Below are 21,073 nucleotides of genomic sequence, written 5' to 3' on the forward strand. Positions count from 1 at the left end.
ACTTTTGATTAGCTAAAAGGGTCAAACATGTTTCCATATAAGAGTTTTTTTATTATTATTATTTGTTTTTGCATTATTTTCAGATATAGAGTGCAGGTACTTGAGTGGCATAATAATTGTTATCAATAGGTGTGAGAAAATGACTTACCTTGACAATGGCAGTCATGGGACAATAACAAGGATGATATAAATGTAGTAGATAGGTAAGAAGAGAGGTGAGAGGCCTCTGTGATGAGGGATTTTTAGAGTCTAAAAGAACTTTATTGACCAGAAAAAAAGTCACTCTTTCTTCCCATGAAATAAGGATTTGCAGTTGCACTTGCCAACAGCTCCCTACTCCTTATTTTTGGGCCTCTCTTTTTTTCTTTTTCCAACTTCCAAGCATTTTAGCCTTCTTTACTTTTTTTTTTGAACACCTATCATTGTTGGTCCATGTTGTAATGGTTAGCTAGCTTTATGCATTCAGTTTCTCCTCCATTTGGTTTGTTTTGTTGTACACAGTTGCATTATAAAGAATGAAGATATTAAAAAAAAAAAAAAAAAAAAAAATACATTCAAAACGTACTTAGAAATGGGACATACCATAAATCTGATATTCAAGGGAGACCAGACCAGCTCATGGTCGAACAACAAAATCTAAAGATGGTTGAGACGAGACGAGAGATAGGTAAGTGCTTAAAACATGGTGTTATTGTGGTGGAGCCTTTCGTATTTTTTGGGTTTAGGTCCAGTCCATATGTTGGCCCCTAAATTAACTCACTAGTGTTTTCACTTTTTAGAACCACCACATTATTGTCACAACTCATAACATCATCATCCCCTATGAATGGAATTGTCGCAATTCATTCATGTCAATTACTAAATGTAATCTTCTGGTCAATCCATTCCGGAAGATTTATGATGAAAGCTTACAATAATAGTAGTATGATGAGAAAAAAAAAAAATGTTATCTTTAGCCAAACGAGAGTGTAAAAATACCATAGATCATAGTCGAAAACACTTACACAACAACAGCATAAAAATAATTAAAAAGATTCTCTTTCTCTAACACAGCGCAAAAGACTTGAAAACCTTTGAGAGGCGACAGTGGAGAAAACTCCTTTTTGAAGCTACCACCATGTTCAGTGCCAAGTAATATATCTATATATATCTTATATTATGATTGATTAAAGTAAAACACTTTTAATTTGATCACTCTGCTTTCTTGTCTTCTTCCTTGTCCTTTGTTGTTTCTTTCTCTTCCTTTGCAGGCTCTTCTTTTTCTGCTTCCTTGGTTTCCTCCTCGCTTTTCTTATCTTTGACAGAGAGATTCTCAAGTAAACCAGCTGCCTCGTCGCCCTCTTTGCTCTCTTTCCCTGCTTGCTGGCTTTCAGCTATTTCATTGAACTTCTCCATAAACGTTTTGCAATCTGTTGGTGCAAAGACTATCAGTTAGCCACTTGAAAACCTAAAACCATAGAAGTTGATCATGTAGACAGCACAATACTGTACTTATTACCTAGGGAGACTTTTTCTACTCTCATAGCAAATATCAGCATCTTACACACTAAGTCACAGCATATATACGACTATGGTAATTGTTTAACATCTTACGGATCACATTATCCTTTTGCTTATATCCTTAGTGATAAGACCCACAACCTCAGACACCAACTGAGTCTAGGACAATGGCTTGAGATATTAACACTTTCACTAATGATCTAAGATAACAATGTGTCCCTAGCACTAGGCAACAATCTAAGTACTGTCACTACAAAATCAGAACCGTTTTTGTTTCTGTCTTCAGCTCTCTATAAGAACTTGATTAATCACAATCCCCGAGACTTCAACTGTATCTTCACAACTAGAGTCATGTAAAGGGTACTTTCAACACCACCTTCTCTGATTCGAGAACCCCAAATTACGACTATCACATAAATGATCTCGAATACTGAATGTTAACCACAATACTCCTAATAAAAAATAAGTATACAGGGAATGAGAAAGCCAAGGATTATACAAGAAAACTTACTCTCAATAGATGCAAATCTAATGCAGAAGAGCTCATCCTTTAACTCGCCGTCGGAGAAATCAGTAGCGTGCCATAAACATGACTTCTCATTTCCACTATGTTCCTGAACACTCATCCCAGACGAAACTGCAGGTACAAACACATAATTCCCACAAGAGATACACGAATTTTAGCCCATAGAAAAAATAGAAATCCAACAGAGAGTGACGCAGAAATGAGAATAAAAACATACTGAGGTGATTGGCACAGATCTTAAGGGTTTTAGACTGTCTCATAACAAGACGAACTTTGCCAGTCTGCTTATGCTTCAACAGCTTGACAGTTCCAGCTCCTCTCTCCTTCCATTGGTTCCCATCTTTATCGAATCGATACATCTTCGATTTACTTACAGATCAAAAAAATAAACAGAAGGCATCTCAATCAAAATCCGACACTAAACCTAACAGGAGAAAAGGACACAGAAATTGGAACAAAAAGTGTAATAGAATGAGTAACATACAGATCGAGAAGAGCGTCTTCATCTTCTTCGCCGGTGGTGACAGCAACCTCTTCAAGCCTGACGATCGGAGCGACCTGAGCTCCGGTGTCTTCATCTTCGTGGACTTCAGCTTCCTCTTCACGGTTCTCACGCTCTGGCTCAGTGCTCGCCATCTCTGTATCCAACTGTTGAAAAGAGTGTGCAACGTTTGTTGTTCAGTAGAAGTTTCGAGGACCAGAAGAGAGAAATCGGGAACGAGGGTTTTTAAACTTTATAATCCAAAGTTAGGCTTCAGAACTATCTTATGGGCTAATAGGCCTCTTAAACTCAGCCATTTAAGCCCATTAAGCCCCAAGTTCGACAATACACTTGATTTTGGTTGGTACATTTGGATGAAGCTTAAAGTGAAGTCATGTAGACGACAATGCCACTACGGAAGAGAAGAAGACATTCATGGCTAAGGAGTGCCACAACACAAAACCTAGACAGTGATATAATCAAGCCTTATCGTGTAAAAGGTAGAGTAAAGCATTTGAATAGTATTAAATCTCTATAGAAAACTGATGTATACGTTTATCTAAATTTAACACCAATTGCCTCTGACTCTGAGCCACCAAGAGGACGAACGTCGACCATTATGAGTATCTTCTTTAATTTAATACGAATTTTATTAGTTTTGGTATCTTCGTTGACAAACCAAAACTAGCGTGCACGCATGGAGTTTGAGAGTCTGAAATGGATTATTTACAAAATGATTATACTAGTGTAAGTGTTGCTGACATTATTGGCATTCAAGGTGCGGTTTGTAGACAAGGAAGTGTACAAAATTTGAGAGTAGAGAGCACATAAGTAGGTAGTTACTCATTTGATCTCTCATACCACCAACGGTAATAGATTTTGGGAACGACATTCATATTTTTTTTACTTGTTGCCTTGTCTTTAAAGTACAGTTCGTTGCTATGATCTTTTACATTTGGTACATAAACACCTTTTCATTGTACATAATTAATGAAAGATGAACTAGCAAGTATCAACACATGACCGATATTAGCAGCCGAGACGATCTATTTTTAATCAAGTCACACTAACTTGCAAGTACCAGTACAAAAAAGAATCTTGATCAAGCTGACGTGTCTCCTCCATTTCAAAACTCGTTCGGATTTTTCAACTGCGAATGAATTCTATCAAAATGGCATCTATCTCACAATGTGGTCGGAGCAATTCTATGACAAGCAAAGACTAAAATTCCATTGTCATGAGATAGTCGTAGGTTCCTGAATTTTACGGGATTACACAATGCTAATAGTAACAGTATTAGTGTTTGTATACAAAAGAATGGTCAACAATCAAAAGCCAAAAAGATATATATAGGTATTGTCTTGTGTCAGCTTAGATATGAATCATCAACGGGATTAAAATCCTCAGACAGGGATAACTGTATTTTTCATATTTGTTCTCATCATCCACAATCCTAATACCAAACATCCTCGTAAACTTCTCAAATCAAACAAAAACACATGATAACTAGAGAGAGACATAAGCCTCACACAAATTGCAAACCATTATAACTTCCGAATCATATTAGTGTTTGTGTGAATGTGTTGTGTCAGATTACAAATCAATCATCAACGGGATTAAAATCCTCAGACAGGGATAACTGTATTTTTTGATATTTGTGTTCATCATCCACAGCTCAAAACTTCATTTTACATTTCTTGTAAATTTCTCTAATCATGATTTTTTTTTTTAAATAAAAAAATCACAAAACAGAAGCCTCAGACCGTCCTAGTCAAGAAAGATAATATTTCAACACTGAAAAGTTCAGTAACCATTATATCTAATCTTCATCAGCCTCTATTATCAGATCTAAACAAAAACCATTTCAAGTAGCACGAGAAAATGAAAGTTATTACTAAGATTTGAGATTTCAAAAGAAAGAAGAACTCAGTCCCTTAGATGTTCATAATGAAATGCGATCATTACCGCAATCATTACAGGTCTGTAAATTGACTCATCACTGTTCTTCCATAAGATTACATAAAATAAATCAAATCCGGAGATTAAAGAATATATAATATAGTTGCTCAGGTGTGTTTCTCCCACATCAACATCAATGAGATTGTATAAATACAAAAGCAAGGAAGATGAGTGAGAATATAAAAAAACGAAAGCAACACGATTGATTTTGCTTCAAGGGAACGAATCATATGGGAACGAATAAATCCCATAGACTATCTGATGAAGCCAATTACTTTCAATTCAGAAACCGTGAGACAAAAACACTAGAGAACCAATGTAAGAGACCAGTATCAAATAAAAGAGAACCCAAAAACTACGAAAATTACAGAATCAAAGAAGAAGCTTCTAAGTGAACTGAGATTCTATTGATGCTGGCTGCTAAAACCTTTAGAATTCACCTAGTTGATTAGACTATGCACTAGAACTTCTTATATTTATATTGAAAAGTTCTGAATGAAAAAAACCCTAAAAGGCTTGTAACTGAGCCCATTGAGTATATTTAAACAGGCCCAATAAGGTGACTTTTTTTTTGTCGTTGCCTCTGTATGTTGTTGTTAGTACTCTGCTTTGTAGCCTTTGTTGAATGAAATTAAAATTATAAATCATTAGAAAGAAAATTTCCTCAAAAGTTTATACAATTGACTGCCTCCTTAATCGTAAAGATTCTCTTCCAATGTGTTAAAATATTACTAACCGAAAATAATATGATGGAAGAAGATTAGAAACGGGCTAATAGAAGAGAATGGTATACAATAACTGATTCCACGTATCAGGTAGACCAGGCAAACACCAATGGCTACAATCTGACTGGTCCGGTCTAGCCCTCTGTGAACCGCTAATGAGACCGCTGTATACAGACGGATGACCGTCTTTTCTGAGGGAAGAGAGGAGTGTTATGTCGAGAAGAAAAGCCGGATTGTGCATTCCGTGTAGCACTTCAACGATCACTGATCTTAGCTGATCTGAGTATGAACTCACTGGGTAAGCTGCTCCTGTGATCGGTTCTGTTTCTCCGTAGCAGTTCTTGGATCCCGAAGACGATGATGCCGCCCAGTCACTCGGGCTGATCATTCACAAAACACATACAAGTTGTTTCAGGACATTCCTTTCAAAAACATCATAAGTGATTCAAGTTTAACAACTGACAGAGAAAGAGAGAGTTACTTGTCGTGTGTTGGAGAAATGGAGAGGAAGAAGACTTGGGTTCGGGATCTATCAACGTGGGTTTCGACCCAATATGCCCAAGTACGAAGTGCTTTCTCCATTGCGACGAAACGGTCCATGTCTTGGTAATAAGTATTGCCTGATTGAATCAAGTCCCATCTATTGTTCACAAAGGAGATCAATGCATAAGCATATAAAACACTTTTGACATTCCAGAATCAAACAATTGGAAGTGTTAACTACTAACCCTTGCATATTTCCAGTGTGGCTCCACCAGTGACCGGTGTTGAAGATGAGGAGATCAGCATCGTGCCACGCATTTGCATTGCCAGAGATCTCATCCAGTTTCAACACTCGCTTGCCTTGAACAGAGTCTATATCCACCAAGAACGGAGCTTTGTAAAACGACATGGTTATCCCATAGTCCTAGACATCCAAAAACAGTTTCTTACAGAGCCTGAGACACAAAACGTAAGACACTGAAGGAATAAGAACACAGAGAGAGCATTACCAAGAATTTGAAGATGGAGAGGGGGAGGCCTCTCCTCATTTCGATCTGAGTGGAGGGTGCAGATGACATAATGAGGCAGATCAGAGACTCCCACTGATTCTTCCCCAATGAATCACCCGCAAACATTATGGTTTTGCCCTTCATTTTCGACAGAAACTCAGCACCATTGAACCTACTCCATTTGCGTAGACAAGAAATTACACACTATATCCACAAAATCTCTTATCTAAAAGACAACCTGATTTAATAGCAATCGAAAAAAAGCTTAAAGAGACGGAACTAAAGTAGAATACTTTCAAATGGGTTCGCAAAAAGAATACATTTTGACAACTAAACTCGGTCAAAATTTCAGATTTCAGATGAACTGGAACCTCACTAGCTACGAGTAAAAACACAAGTTATCAAAAGAAAGAAGAAGAGGGAGAAAGTAAATACGTGGGTAAATTGCAATTCTGAGGCTGCCATCGATACTTGAGGTAGTCAGAGTCGGGACGACCGTACATCTGGCAATCGAACTCAGGCTCGACGATCTTGGGACAATCCGCAGGTTTATAGAGAGGATAAGAGTTGTCACGAACCCAGGTGCCGAGGAAGAGAGTGCAAGTGCTCCTGTTCCCTTGGAAACCAGCTGATGGTCTGCTCGAGCTGTACTGGTTACCACTACTACTGCTACCTGAGCTTCCATGGCGTTTCTTCAAGCTCAGTATAATGGCTGAAGAAGATTGTTCTGGTTGTTGAAGGAACAGAAGAACAACAAGAAAGAAAATGGCGGAGACCGAGATGCCAAGAAGATGAAGAGAACCCATCTTTTTGCTTTTTCCCGGAAAACACAAAAAAGGAAGCTGTAAAAATAATTGAGTTGAGAGATGGGAAAATAAATATCTTTAGAAACAATAGTGTGTCTTGTTTTTCAGATTTTTATTTTATTTTTGGGGGTTATCTATGGGTGGTGTTGTCTCTGTGCAAATGGGTATGGGGCGTTCACGTGGGTCCTCTTACTTGTGTAAATTTTTTACATATTTCAAATTTTTCGTATTATTCGGTGATGAAATCTAAAATTTAAATAATCTTTGGGAGAGAAGATAAATCTAAACCTTGCTAAACTTTTTTTTGTCTTCTTTGCTGGAAGATTTTGTTGGATTAAATTTTGTTTCTGCATGATTAGTTGGATTTATAAAGAAGGCACCTATAATTGATAGCAATAGATTTGAAATGAATTATTATATATCTCAAAGTTATGCTTACACAATTCACAAAGGGGGCATATAATACTTTGCTTAATAATAAATACATGCTTCTTCTTTCTTGCAAAATTAGATTTTATATTATCAAAGTGTCAGAAGAGAAGTAAAGCATTTGTTCCCTTCGTTCTTTCTCAATTAACATATTTTTCGACACCTTTGTGGGATTTGTTGTTTCCCAACTTAAAGATTATTATACACAAACAATAATCGTAAAATCTCAACCTTCCATGCTCCAAGATTCTCAACACAGCTCGTGGAGACAAAGTATCTCGACTAGAGGAGGCTCTCCCCTCCGACTGTTCATACTTCATCATGTTAACCTCATGCATTTTGACTTTCTTCTTGTGTAACACTTCAAAATATTGTTCCTCTTCAATAACAATTGTTCATCTTTTTTTATTTCCCTGCAAACCACGAAAAACAATTTGTATGAAGCTTATACGATCCACGGATTCTCTTGCCACAGAGTCAGAAACCTATTTTATTAACTTTGGACTTGATCAGTTCTCCAGCATAGTCCAGATCTCTCGAAACTTGTTTCTCAATTCGTGTCTGTCATTTTCTAACTTATAGATTTACTCTTAAACAGTTTTATCACACATGTAAATCATAAAAGGCACAACCAATGTCAAATCAACATGTTAAGGGTCCTTACTCTCATAGACTCTCCCTCTCCTATTGTAGCCTCTACACTTCTGTTCCAATTCGCTACTCACATTCAAAAGCCTAACCCATCATCTTTTGACTCAGCTAGTTGCCAAGAATAGTCGACATTTCTTGAAACTTGTTCTTCAATCTTATAACTTAAGGACTTTATTGTTTATATCCCAGAGATACAACAATACCACCATGTTATGGATCCTTACTTTCATGGACTCCCCTATTTATTTTTGTATTGGTTACTTAATTCTCAAGGACTCATGCGAGACATTTGCAGCATTTTATTATTTTATTGTTTTCTCGTTGTTTGTTTTTTTTTTTTTTTAATTAGTGAATGAGAGGAGTGAGAGTTAGAACATCATACTCTGGTGGATTTTTGGTGGAGATAGACTCATCGACGTGCTGTTCTGCTTGATGTACTTCTGATCTATCATCAGAAGCAGAATTGTCTTCAGTCCCGAGAATGTCACAGTGTGGTTCACCTAGAGAGACTGCATAAACTGAAGTTTCAAATCCTTATTCAAGATGATTGAGTTTGAAAAGCTTACAGTCTTTGATGATAAAGAAAGCAAACAAAGGGACTTACCTCATCAGCAAAACAAAAACAAAAAACAAGGGAACTTACCTCTACTTAGAAATGGATCTGCCACACTGCTCAAGATCTTCTGGCACAATATTGTTCGTCCGAATTCCAAGAAGGCAAATTTCAGAAAGTCTTTCCTTTTGGAGAGTGTTATCTTTGTAAATCCAAATGAATTGATCCATGTGTTCAGCACGCTTGGAACAGCAGGCAGTACCAGCCTTTCAACTCCCAATTCAATGAGCACCTGGAAAACACAGCATTTTCAATCTAACAGTTAAGAGATATTCAGGATAAGCAAACAAGGCGTCTTGAGCCAAGGGGTGATGTGAATTTTTCATTAGTAAACACCTTTTCGAGTTCATTAATCAAAACCCGGCACATGCCGCGCTGGCGATACTGGAATCTAGTACCAATAAAGGGCATTTCTGCAACTTTATTCCCAAAAATTCTGAAATGGAAACAAACAGAATATGTCAAGCTAATATATCAATAGAGGTTTATACAGGCAACAATTTTTTTGATTTTGTAAATAGATATTTTAAGCTTTACAAAGCCTACCTGACAGTAGCCACAGTAACCAGCTCGTCATTCTTTTCTAGAAGTACCGTGTAAAATCCACTGAAGTTCAAACGTTTGAATTTTGACCTGCAGTTTTTTTAGAGTTAGGAAGTCTGATGGGAAAGAGTGTAACAGAAGGCTGTTGCATGTAATACTTAATGGTATTCCTTGTTTGTCTCTTACCATCTGCCAAAAATAACATCTTCAGCAAGATCTCCACCAGCATGAGGTCTTTTCACAGGCTCAAAAAGTTCATGCATCACATCAAGGGCAACACTCAGTTTACAGTGATTTTCTGCCACATCCTCAATTTTAGAAGCGTCAATCCCACATGTATTTGGTTCCAAGGACTGCAACAATCTCCACGTTAAATTGTCCACGCCCACCTCTCTCGGTTTTCCAATAAGCTCACAGAGATTTTCAAATATCTATAAAAACAGTATATTTTACGTAAGAGCAATATTGAGTATGGCATGCAGTATATAATCTTAACTGCAGCTTTGATTTCCTTTGTTGGCTGCTTAGTTAGTCTTCTGATGGATGGTAATAAACACAAATGGAACACGGGATTTTGATTTATGTACCTTTTCACAGTTTTTGCTGCAAAACCACTTATCTACCAAGAATATATCTAATGAATCACCGGCACCATCATAACGCATGCAGCTAGGGTGATCTATATGAACCACATATAAAACAGAACTCAATATCAATTAATATTTCGTGTTGACCTTTTGTATTAGCATAGGGAAGAATTTTTTACATCTAAGTTCGCATTGCTTGCAACTGATAAAATATTCTTCCTTGGCATATTTGCTAGTAGCGTTCACAATGGTTTGTCCACAGGCACCACAACAACATGATGCGCAGAACCAGTCACCATCTGGAACATCCTGCATTTCCAACAAGAACGTGTTAAGAGACCGTGAGAAAGATTAGTAAATTTTAACCACGGACTTAGTGAAATAAGAGAAAAAGATAAAACCTCCAGCCCAAGACAATTTGCATGGAAGGCAGATGGACATCCATCACAGAGAATCAGTTTGCCGCCATAGTGACAAACGGAGCAAATTACATCGTTCTCCCCTTGACGCAATTTTATCTTCAGAATATTAGGCGGTTGTGCTTTCTTTCTTGCTTCATAGGCTTCTATTTGGCATTCCAAAAGAGATCTTCCATCATCCAGGAAGATATTGGCTCCTGCTCTACAGGATCCACTACCAGCATGAACTTCAAATCCACTTATAGTGAAAATTCGCCGGCAACAACTGCATTTTATACCCTCACGGGTTAGTTTCCCCTCTTTTCTCAGAGTGTCATCCTTTTGGTTATGGCATCGTATAGTTTCCCTAGGTAGCACCACATTGTTGTCGATGAGCCAGGAAAGAATACTACGTGGACTGTGATTTCTTGAGATGGGAGTTATTACCCGCTGCACTCTTTTGCTTGATCGTAACACACGAGTTTTACCACGACCAATTACTCGATTCTTGATATCCATTAACATTCTTGAAGTGTTCCCCCTTCTCATCCTCATATCAACATTTCGCAAACCTGTAATCACTTCTTCCTTCTTGGAGTTATATCTAAGCTTATGTTTCTGTTTACGCTTACTTTTCAACCTTTGTATGCCTTGAGCTTTGGTTTCTGGCTCAAGCCTAACGCAGAGTGTCTTTTTTTGACCCGAGAAGGCATTTCTGGGACAAAAATGGCGGCTCTCCTCCGTGAAAATCTCCTCATTTCCTTGTGTATCACACTCAAGCAAGGTTTCAGCAGGCGGTGTCCTTCCTTCACCAGGACCGACAGTTCTATTCCTCGCCGGCAATGCCAAAACAATACACCTCATTTTCTGGGTATTATACGTCTGATCATCACAAGACAGAATAGGAAACTTAGCCATCCTCGGAGTAGTCAAGGATTCATCACGTTGTTTCAATCTGAAACACACTTGACGAAGAGAATGCTCTGTTAATCTTCCATTTGGTGAGAGGTAGCGAAACCTTTGCCTCCCAGCTTCGTCTACCATATGTTCTATGGTCCACCCCATAGACTTAATATGTTTTCTGACATGTGTGGCCATTTCTGGTGACATTGACCTGATAAAGCTTGACACAGCTTGTGGGCATGATTTAGCAACACAATTAAAAGGATGCCAGTTTCCAGTTTTCTTGTGTAGTATCAACTTTTTATCAACGGCAGTAGATTTCTTGCTGGAAAATTCGGTTTCCCTATTGATGTACCTTGTCTCTGACCTTATACCAGAAACAGAAGTTAAGACAGACAAAGAATGACATATCTGGCTTGCCAGTTGGTAATCTTTGTCAGTGCAGGAAAATTGTTGTTCTTTTTGAGCAATCACTAGCACACCGCTGAGACAAGTATTGGTCTCACTAACCGCCTGAGAAGCTTCTTTTAAGAGCTTCAATTGAGGGAATCTTTCAGCGTCATAATCATGAAGAAACTGGTTAACGGTAATTCTAAGATTATCATCAATCACCTCAAGCATCAAATCTTCCCATAAATACCTAGTAGAGCAAGTCCATTCCTGGATTCTCGCAAAACCAATCCTGTCCCGGATGTCATACCAAAGTTGCTTTACGGAAACCGGGAGATAATTATCCTCCTTATATGTCTCAATCAAATCAAGAAACAACCATCTCCCACGACACTTCCACATCTCTGTACTCTCATTCCAATCCTGAGTAATACGTAAATATTGAAGATCAGCATCCATTTCATCACCCAAATCAGGGAAAAAAACTCTCCTTTTCTCAGAACCATTTTCGTGGTCAAAAAGGACACCTTCCCACCAAGCTTCACTGAAAAATACATCGACGCAGATCCCATACACAAGCTTCGATTTATCAACTTCCAGTTTTGGCGGCACAGGTCTTAAACGTCCACGAAAAGTATCAGAAACGTCAGTACAATCAGAATTCAACCCTTCTACCACATCGGAAACATCAACAGTTTCCACAAGATAATCAGTACCATCATCAGAGAGAATGTTAGCATATCTGATACAACGCCGACATCGCCTTTTCGCTGCAATCACAGTTCCTAAATACCAAGAACCGAGAAACCCTTCCTCAAGACTTCTTACCTAAACGAGCCAAACAATTACTTTCTAGAATTAGAAACCGAAGCAATATTAACTATACTAAACAGATGAGATTAAAAAAGTTGACCAAAAACAGAAGTGATAAAACTCATCGAAAGCAAGATGTACGTTTGCATTAAGCATTGAGACTAGAGAAACTTTCAAGTTAACTTCTAAAATCTCCATAAAAAGCTATCTAGAGACGCAAAGAAACATCAAAAACAAAAGGTATTTATAAAGGAAAAATAGACAATTGCAGCTTTCATAAAAGTCGAATCCACCAATTAGTAGGCTTTGAAGATCAAATCCAAAACGTGAAAGTATACTGCAACAACCTTCCAAAAAAGGCGAAATTCATCAAATTTATTAACAAAAAAACAGATAATAAGTTTGCATTAAGAGTGGAAACTAGATAATCCTTTAAATAACTTGTCAAAAGCGAAACAAAAAGCTACACAAGCACCCAAAAAAGCAAAATTTATAAAATGGAGAAGCAAACAGTGTAGTAGCTTTCACAAAAGTCAAATCTACCAACAAGGCTCCACCATCAAAACCCAAACATTGGAAAACAGCCGCAATTTTATCAAATATCTCTAAACGAAAAGGTGCAAAATCACCGAAATTAGGAAACTCATAAACCCTATAAACCCTACAATCGAAAGACCCACGGTGGGAACGATACAGTCAAGCGGGAGGGAACGAAAAGCCAGTGGATTTAATTACCTCTATTTTTTCACCGGCGAGAAGCTTTTTCCGGCGGAGATTTCTTCTACCGGTGCTGTTTAAGCCGAATTTCGGCTCTTCTTCCTCCGGCGATGGCATTGAAAGCTTCGACTTCGGGGGAGAAATTTGGGGGAAAAGGCAGTCTTAGGAGAGACTTCCGAAAGGGTAGAAGAGAAGAATTATGGGTAAAAGATGAGATTTTGCAGCTACTTTAGGTGTGTGAGTAGCAGCTTTCTCCCCAAGTAACGCTGTACTCTCTCTACCTATAGTCTAATTCCCCTAATTAAATAAGGACTTTGATTTTGTTTTTTTTTTTTGTTGTTTTTATTTTAATTTTTTACAAACGTGGAATAGAAATTTCAATTTTTGGTAAATTTACAATTAGTTAGTGCACAGTTTCCTTTTTTTCCAATCAGTAAAAAAGTACTACAAAGTACAAACAATTACTTTTTTATAAAATCCAAAATTACCTATTTTCACCATCTTATTTCTTATTTTTTCTTCATTCTTTGTTTTTTTTATCTGTTTATTAAGTTTTTTTGTTCTATATTAAACAATAACAATTCACGATTTGTGGTATTTATTTTGTCACTTATCTTTGTATGAATTAACTATACTGAATTACATTTGATTGTTTGGAAATATATTTTACAAGCATAGATAAGATTTTTATGAATGTAATTATGCATATATATATATATTTTTTTTTTTTGAATATTGATGTAATTATGCATATTGATGGAGATGGAAGCAAACTAACCGTATATCTCCAGCGTCTGATCTTGATCAAGTGTGATAAGAATAAAGAGATGTCCATAACGAGTGTGATACAAGTAGAGCCCATCTAATGTATATAGTTTTTAGTGCGTCGTGTAGAATTGTCGTTTGTGATACCATTTGATGCGTTTCCAAGTGCTACAAGTGAATATCTTAAGATGCATATAAAGTTCGATGCCATTTAAAACAAAACCAGTTGGAAATGAATTGTATATAAGCTAAAATTCTATACAAAACTGTTGCCCATGTTCCAAGAAAAAAAATGTTAGTATCAAAACGACTGTCACAGATCGCGGCAAGCAACAAATCAGAAAGAGAGACATTTTTCAAAGGAGACGGAGAGGTGTAACTGGAGATAGACAAAGAGGTATCAAGCGACTATTGTTGTAACTCTTGCTCTTCCAACTATACCTCTTGAAAGAGTGCATATGTATAGATAGAGATAGGAATCCTTTCCACGCAAATTTAATTAGACTCTATCGATCCGCATGTATTTTGTCGCCGAAAATGGATGTTGGGAACATATGATGGATTGCTGAGCAAGGCAAGGTCGTTACCTTATAGGTCTCATCTAAATCACAATGTAAAATTCTCATTTCGAGATGATCGTTATTTTCGGTTCACTTTCAATTGTATAACTTTGCCTACTTGGTATTTAAGAAGAAAACGCGCGAGTACTGTATAAATAATAGATTGACACACACAGTCACACACACACTCTCGAGGTCTACTAACAAAGAAACAAATATATTTACAGAATTATATATACGTATGTCAAGATACGGGAAATTTGTGAAATAGATATTTACACATATTTCATTCATTAATTACCATTTTTACAATATATTCCTGGCCTAAATTTTTTCCGTTGAAGGGGGAGGACTGAGGAGAAACGAGTTGTTAGGAAAGAAGTGATAATGGGCCAAACTTTAGGACTTAATTTATGGGCCTTGAGACATGTCATCATCATCGTATAGACACACACATTGGTGGTGTCGTTATATGTGCTCTTTCTGGCCCAGGAGTGCTTGGCCGCTAGTAGTAGTAGTAGTCGGAGAGAGAGAGAATACATTATAGATACAGTGGATCGAGAGGAGGAGCATAAAAAGTCAAGATGGTCTGTCCAATGAGAAAGTGCCATTTGGGGATTTGTCGTGAGTGGCGTCGGCTGATAAACTAGCAATGGTTAGTCGCTATCAGTAAGGTCCCGCATGCTTTCTTATTCCAATTCATCCTTTTCCTTTATTTTTTTATTAGTCAGACGCAGAAGATGAAGATGAAGAAGAAGAAGAAGAAATCAGAATTCATGGATTCCCTCCCCTATTGGTACACACGCTTATTATACTTTTCTTCTTTCAAAAATAAAATAAAAAAATGAATAAATTATATTACTCCCACAATAATTAAAGCATTTTTTTTGTTACATATATTATTTGTCCTTTGAGTGACTTATAACAAAATAATAGTATTATTTGACTATTAAAAACCAACAGACTTTATGTTATCCATCGCAAAGTTAATTAGAAAAAAAAAGGAATAATCATAATAATGAAAGGGGTTATGTGGAGAATGCGAAAGAGAGCAGCCAACCCCAGTGGAGCAGCTTCGTTAATGCCGCTACACACACACACAAAAAGGCATTGATGGGTTTGTTCGGTTGCATGCATTTGATCTGCTTCCATTACTATAAAACAGTAGTCGTTTTCCTTTTTATAATAAACAAGGGACACTACTTTCATACTTTTTATTTATTAGTATTTTTCAATTTTTTTTAAACAAATACATTAAAAACAAATATCGTACAAACAGTGTCATGGATCACGTACCACTATCTCTAATCACATACCAAATAATAATAATTAATAATATGATGATGCAGACAGAAAATACAAAGTTTGGTCAGGTTTGTTCGAATTCTTTCCATTACCAATATTAATTACACATTATTCTACTCTTTTAGGATATTTTGTTTTACCTAATCGTCTTTTTTGTTGGAATTTGTCGACCGATTAATTTAATGTGATAAAAAGGTCAGTTTCTCTCTACTTTATTAGTATAGATTAGAGTATGTATTATCTAAAATAAACTTTATTAGATAATTCTTATGAATGATAGTAAGTAACTCAACAAATCAGCCGCTTTATGACAAAAAAAAGAGTTGCTATCCATTCGAGACGGTTCCGATTCTGTGTGTGTTTTTTTCTCTTTCTTTCTGGATTATTATTATTCCGGAGCGGTGACAAACCAATTGAAAAGGTGCGTTTATATAGATAAAAATCACAGGCAGTGGTTTTACCTTTAGCTCTCGTGAAAATGTAAGAAGAAAAAAAGAAAAAGAAAAAAAAGTAAGTAGCTCATTTTAAAAACATGCTGACGATGCATGGTTTCCACGTCATCCCACCAAAAACCGGAAAAACGCGTGAAGCGTGACAAAAACCGATGAGTTATGTTCCTCTGTGTATGGGTTCTACCTACACCTTCGTTTCCTTCACATTTTAGATATTATTATTATTTTCTTACACTACAAATTCAATTTAGTCAGAAGGTGAAATAAATAAATAAAGACGAGAGAGAAGGAGAAGAAGAAAAAGAATGATGGAGATGGTGGTCTGTTTTATTTTTTAGTGTAAGCTTCTCCTCTTTATTTATTTATTTTTTTCTATTATTTTGACCTTAAGAAGAAAGGGACAAGGTGAAGAAGAAGAAGAAGAAAAAGAAGGGAAACAAAAAAAAAAAAGTAGGATTTGTTTTCTCAATAAATTGAGTAGTTTAAAGGAAGTGAAGAACGGTTTTGTTTTGGTGGTGGTGGTCGAGAATAAAGAGTGCTTCTTTTTCTCTTTTCCTCTTTGATCAGATTTCTCAAAGGTAGATAAATCTTTTCTCTCTGTTTCTTTGATTACTAAGTGAATATGAGAAAATCCCAGACAAACAAAATTATGAACTTGAGGGAGTTCCATTAATGGATTGAGATTAGTCACACTGGTTATTAGTTTCACTTGAATCCTTATTTATCAAATTTTTAGTTTTTTGGGTTTCCTTAAGTTGTTTGTTTGATTTGCTGATTGGCAAAAGGGGCAGCATATGATTAGTTTTCGATGTTGTGAAATGGTTAATTATGGATCTGTTTAGTGTTTATTTTTGGTTTGGTTTGTTTTTAAAGTTGGAAATTTTGTATCCCAACTAACAAATCCTTCCTTCTCTCCTAGCTTTAATTTTTAATTTTTCGTTTCTGCAGTTTTCAAATCTGTTATCATGTTTATGTTTATGTATACCTTTTTATTCACAAGTAAAAAAGATTCATCCTTTTCAATTTTTTTCTTACTTTTTTTTGCAGTGAAATCAATAGAGCGGGAAAGGTTTTAGCTTTTTTTTCATTTTTGCCATGGGAGATGATGAGCTGTCTCACCTCAAATTCTCTCTTTTGCTGGAGTCATCAGCCTACAATGATCTCTCCGGTTTTAAGTCTCTAGTTGAAGAAGAAGGTCTCGAGTGCATTGATCGGTCTGGTTTGTGGTATGGAAGGATTTTAGGATCAAAGAAGATGGGTTTTGAGGAGAGGACGCCTCTTATGATCGCTGCCTTGTTTGGAAGCACAGATATTGTTGAATACATCATTAGTACCGGTCTTGTAGATGTGAACCGCTCCTGTGGCTCTGATGGTGCCACCGCCCTTCACTGCGCTGTCTCTGGCTTGTCTGCGAATAGCCTTGAGGTCGTTACTCTTCTGCTGAAGGGCTCAGCGGATCCAGATTCTTGTGATGCTTATGGTAACAAGCCTGGAGACATTATTTTTCCTTGTTTGAGTCCAGTTTTTGGCTCGAGGAAGAAGGTTTTGGACCGTTTGTTCAAAGGAAATGATGATTTGACTGAAGTGAATGGGCAAGAAGAAGGAGAGGTTGAGGTTGAGGTTTCAGTTTCAGTTTCGCCTCCTCGGGGGTCTGAGAGGAAGGAGTATCCGGTTGATCCCACGCTTCCTGATATCAAGAACGGTATCTACGGGACAGATGAATTCCGGATGTATGCTTTCAAGATCAAGCCGTGTTCTAGAGCATACTCGCACGACTGGACAGAATGCCCGTTTGTCCATCCGGGTGAGAACGCAAGGAGGCGTGATCCGAGGAAGTACCATTACAGCTGTGTCCCATGTCCTGAGTTCCGGAAAGGGTCTTGTTCCAGAGGTGATACTTGTGAGTATGCGCACGGTATCTTTGAGTGCTGGCTTCACCCTGCTCAGTACAGGACCCGTCTCTGCAAGGACGAGACTAATTGTTCAAGAAGAGTTTGTTTCTTTGCCCACAAACCCGAAGAGCTGCGTCCGTTGTACCCTTCAACTGGATCAGGTGTTCCTTCCCCACGGTCTTCCTTCTCATCTTGCAACTCGTCTTCTGCTTTTGACATGGGACCGATCAGTCCTCTTCCTCTCGGTGCATCAACCACACCTCCTTTGAGTCCTAATGGCGTATCCTCTCCTATTGGTGGTGGCAAAACGTGGATGAACTGGCCTGCCATTACTCCTCCTGCATTGCAGCTCCCTGGAAGCAGATTGAAGTCTGCGTTGAATGCAAGAGAAATCGATTTCTCAGAAGACATTCAAAGTCTTTCTTCTCCAAGTAGATGGAACAACAACACACCCATGTCAGCTGCTTCATCTCCGTTCTCTGGAAAGGGAATGAACAGGCTTGCAGGAGGAGCAATGAGCCCGGTGAATAGCCTAACTGATATGTTTGGGACAGAGGATAATACATCGGGTCTACAGATCCGACACAGCCTTATTAACCCGCAGCTGCATCCAAACAGTCTATCTTCATCACCTGTGGGAGCCAATTCTCTGTTTTCAGTGGATTCCCCCACAGTCTTGACTTCAAGAGCGGCTGAATTTGCTCATCAGCGAAGCCAGAGCTTCATAGAACGCAACAACGGACTGAATCACCATCCCACAATCTCTTCCATGACTACAACTTGTCTAAACGATTGGGGCTCATTGGACGGGAAACTTGACTGGAGCGTCCAAGGAGACGAGCTGCAGAAGCTCAGAAAATCCACTTCTTTCCGTCTCAGAGCTGGTGGCATGGAATCAAGACTTACCAATGAAGGGACCGGGCTCGAAGAGCCAGATGTCTCTTGGGTGGAGCCGCTGGTGAAAGAACCACAGGAAACAAGACTAGCTCCAGTTTGGATGGAGCAATCATACATGGAGACAGAACAGACCGTGGCTTGAATCAAAGTTTTGAACTTTCATTAACTATTCCACAAGAAGCAAAGTCAGAAAGATTCCGAGAGGTCGTTACTAATCTATTACATTTTATTTGTTTAATGTTTTGTTATTTTTCCTTAGAATAAAACGAAAAAAATTCTTGGTGGCAAAAGAGAGTTCGTTTGTGTCTCTCTCTGTCTCCATAGAAAAACAGAGGTGACAAGGTTTCAAAACCAAAAGAAACCTTCAGTTACCTCGCTTCCTTGATTCTTTACTATTCAAAATGAGTAATCAATTTATTTTTTCTTGGTATCTGAATCTATGTTTAGTAATGATGATATAATTGGAAGACATAATTGTTTTTACACTTGAGAAGTTAGGGAAAGTGTTGTAATTATTTCTACCAAGAGTTGATCTAAGATATCTTCGCTTATGATTCCTTCCAAAACTTCGAAATTTGAAGCTTTTCCGTAACCCCAATTCGAATGGTCAAGGTCAGATACAGTGAGTTTGCAAATCATGAGCCACATTTCTTGGTAGCTATGACCTCGGACTTTCGACTCTCTTGATCTACTGGTCAATGTCATGTAATCTTCTTGAATCGTTTCGTTATGCTTACTGGATTCGAGTTCTGAACATAATTGTCTTCTCGAAGTTTTCTCTGTTACAAGGAATCAAGAATGCTTTTAACTCAAGAGATGACATTTTAATATTGAATTTGAAGAATCACCAACCTGATGATGGAGTTACTCGAACACCAGCCAACCAGTCGTAGTCAAGAACCGAGACAGGGCTCGAATCATTGCAGCTTCTGCAGTCTTCTTCTTCCTTTGTTGATCTCACATCACAACTGACTGAATCTCCACCTCTAGACCAACAATCATTGCTCTTAATGCAATTCACCGTCTCGATGTTCTGTCTCAACTCAATTGCTCTCCTTTTTCTTCTGTTCTTACGTTTCTCCTTTCTAGGCTGATTCAATTCTCCAATCTCAAACCTATGGCGTCCTGGAGAAACGTTCATTGCATTGATGTTGTTCTCTTTACCCTCTATGTGTGTTTGATTCTCTCTGGTTTCTCGTCTCTTCTTACATTTTCTTTCTTCCGGCTGCTTCAATTCTCCAAAACCCTTCTTCTCAGTTTTATCCTTCTCGAAGCTGAGAATGAAGAACTTATCATCTTCAAGCTCAACATACTCAGGAAACTGGTACGAATCAAGAGTGGACTTAACTCTTCTATGCTTCCCCTGAACCGTATCATCGTCCCTCTTCATATAACCAGCAGAGTTCACTGAACGGCTCCTTGAGACGACTCTGGCTCTATCAGTAACTGGAATCGAGTCCAAACCCATGAGCCTCGCCACAGCTCCCGGCTCATCTCCTCTGACTCTGAGTGGTTCAGAGACGAAATCACGAGACTCGAAACAGGGTTCAGTGATTCGACCATATGGGCAGGTAGAAGAGGAGCCGGAACAGAGAAATCTATCAAGAATGAGAGAGATACAGCCGAAAGAGTGAGTCTTTGAGCCGAGTGGGAGCGAAGGAGACGAAGATGATGACTTCACCTTCATGGTCTAATGTGCCTATAGTGTCAGTGTATGTCGAAAGTAACGGAGAAGTAACGCAGAAGGAAAACAACTTTTCTCTTAACTTTTGTTTTTCCGGTTGAGCAACAAAGATAAAGTGTGAACAAACAAATTCGTAGCGGGATCTAGGATTTGAACTAAAACTATCTCAGTCAAAGAAAAAAAACAAAAAAACAAAAAACGTAAATCAAAACAGCTTTTTTGTTGTTGTTGTGTTTCACCTTTTAGCGTGAACAAACAACAGTAAAGATGATGTGCACTGCACGCGCTTTTGACAAGTCAATTCCCGGAGATAACTTCATGTCGTCCGGTGCCGCTTTTGTGTAACATACCTCTGTCACTTATTGACTTGTCCAATCTAAATACTGAAGGCCCATACTGAAAGGCCCATATAAGCTGAGAAATTCTAATAAAAAGAGCCCAATTGTAGACTTCAAATGGCTGCCCATAAGAATGCTTCCTTGTCC

General features: G+C 37.9%; 5 protein-coding genes and 3 non-coding genes across 10 annotated transcripts; 1 reads left to right on the forward strand and 7 right to left on the reverse strand.

Moving 5' to 3' along the window:
• Window positions 1-928: 928 nt before the first annotated feature.
• LOC17875402 (ran-binding protein 1 homolog c) lies at window positions 929-2,716 on the reverse strand. The gene is made up of 4 exons (XM_006279639.2): window positions 2,511-2,716; window positions 2,244-2,395; window positions 2,012-2,137; window positions 929-1,409 (listed from the first exon to the last, which is right to left on the reverse strand). The coding sequence occupies exons 1-4, from the start codon at window positions 2,660-2,662 to the stop codon at window positions 1,192-1,194; spliced, it is 648 nt and encodes a 215-aa protein (XP_006279701.1). The 5' UTR covers window positions 2,663-2,716; the 3' UTR covers window positions 929-1,191.
• A 1,150-nt stretch (window positions 2,717-3,866) lies between these two features.
• Window positions 3,867-3,960, reverse strand: LOC111829151. The gene has a single exon (XR_002832706.1). It is a non-coding gene; the product is annotated as a small nucleolar RNA R38 (small nucleolar RNA).
• Window positions 3,961-4,088: 128 nt separating this feature from the next.
• Window positions 4,089-4,183, reverse strand: LOC111829150. Its single transcript, XR_002832705.1, has one exon. It is a non-coding gene; the product is annotated as a small nucleolar RNA R38 (small nucleolar RNA).
• A 244-nt stretch (window positions 4,184-4,427) lies between these two features.
• On the reverse strand, window positions 4,428-4,514 carry LOC111829129. The gene has a single exon (XR_002832687.1). It is a non-coding gene; the product is annotated as a small nucleolar RNA SNORD25 (small nucleolar RNA).
• A 578-nt stretch (window positions 4,515-5,092) lies between these two features.
• On the reverse strand, window positions 5,093-7,022 carry LOC17876470 (protein PMR5). Its single transcript, XM_006280505.2, has 5 exons — window positions 6,619-7,022; window positions 6,184-6,355; window positions 5,920-6,098; window positions 5,673-5,831; window positions 5,093-5,571 (listed from the first exon to the last, which is right to left on the reverse strand). The coding sequence occupies exons 1-5, from the start codon at window positions 6,987-6,989 to the stop codon at window positions 5,238-5,240; spliced, it is 1,215 nt and encodes a 404-aa protein (XP_006280567.1). The 5' UTR covers window positions 6,990-7,022; the 3' UTR covers window positions 5,093-5,237.
• A 502-nt stretch (window positions 7,023-7,524) lies between these two features.
• On the reverse strand, window positions 7,525-13,344 carry LOC17876090. Of its 2 annotated transcripts, none has more exons than XM_023777825.1 (10): window positions 13,052-13,344; window positions 10,214-12,331; window positions 9,992-10,121; window positions 9,813-9,904; window positions 9,412-9,656; window positions 9,229-9,315; window positions 9,019-9,118; window positions 8,713-8,914; window positions 8,452-8,578; window positions 7,525-7,831 (listed from the first exon to the last, which is right to left on the reverse strand). In XM_023777825.1, the coding sequence occupies exons 1-10, from the start codon at window positions 13,148-13,150 to the stop codon at window positions 7,738-7,740; spliced, it is 3,294 nt and encodes a 1,097-aa protein (XP_023633593.1). In that variant the 5' UTR covers window positions 13,151-13,344; the 3' UTR covers window positions 7,525-7,737. The 2 variants fall into 2 exon arrangements, with proteins under 2 accessions (XP_023633593.1, XP_023633592.1); XM_023777824.1 differs by having other exon boundaries at window positions 8,452-8,587.
• A 3,060-nt stretch (window positions 13,345-16,404) lies between these two features.
• LOC17874990 (zinc finger CCCH domain-containing protein 66) lies at window positions 16,405-19,334 on the forward strand. Its single transcript, XM_006280134.2, has 2 exons — window positions 16,405-16,693; window positions 17,163-19,334. Exon 2 carries the CDS (start codon window positions 17,211-17,213, stop codon window positions 19,044-19,046), a length of 1,836 nt encoding a protein of 611 aa, XP_006280196.1. The 5' UTR covers window positions 16,405-16,693; window positions 17,163-17,210; the 3' UTR covers window positions 19,047-19,334.
• A 39-nt stretch (window positions 19,335-19,373) lies between these two features.
• On the reverse strand, window positions 19,374-20,900 carry LOC17876621. Of its 2 annotated transcripts, XM_023780764.1 has the most exons (3): window positions 20,828-20,900; window positions 19,757-20,594; window positions 19,374-19,683 (listed from the first exon to the last, which is right to left on the reverse strand). In XM_023780764.1, exons 2-3 carry the CDS (start codon window positions 20,589-20,591, stop codon window positions 19,385-19,387), a joined length of 1,134 nt encoding a protein of 377 aa, XP_023636532.1. In that variant the 5' UTR covers window positions 20,592-20,594; window positions 20,828-20,900; the 3' UTR covers window positions 19,374-19,384. The 2 variants fall into 2 exon arrangements, with proteins under 2 accessions (XP_023636532.1, XP_006281456.1); XM_006281394.2 differs by lacking the exon at window positions 20,828-20,900 and having other exon boundaries at window positions 19,757-20,630.
• Window positions 20,901-21,073: the final 173 nt, after the last annotated feature.

Source organism: Capsella rubella, unplaced genomic scaffold (genome assembly GCF_000375325.1).
Source record: "Capsella rubella cultivar Monte Gargano unplaced genomic scaffold, Caprub1_0 scaffold_8, whole genome shotgun sequence".
In the NCBI taxonomy this organism is placed as follows: domain Eukaryota; kingdom Viridiplantae; phylum Streptophyta; class Magnoliopsida; order Brassicales; family Brassicaceae; genus Capsella; species Capsella rubella.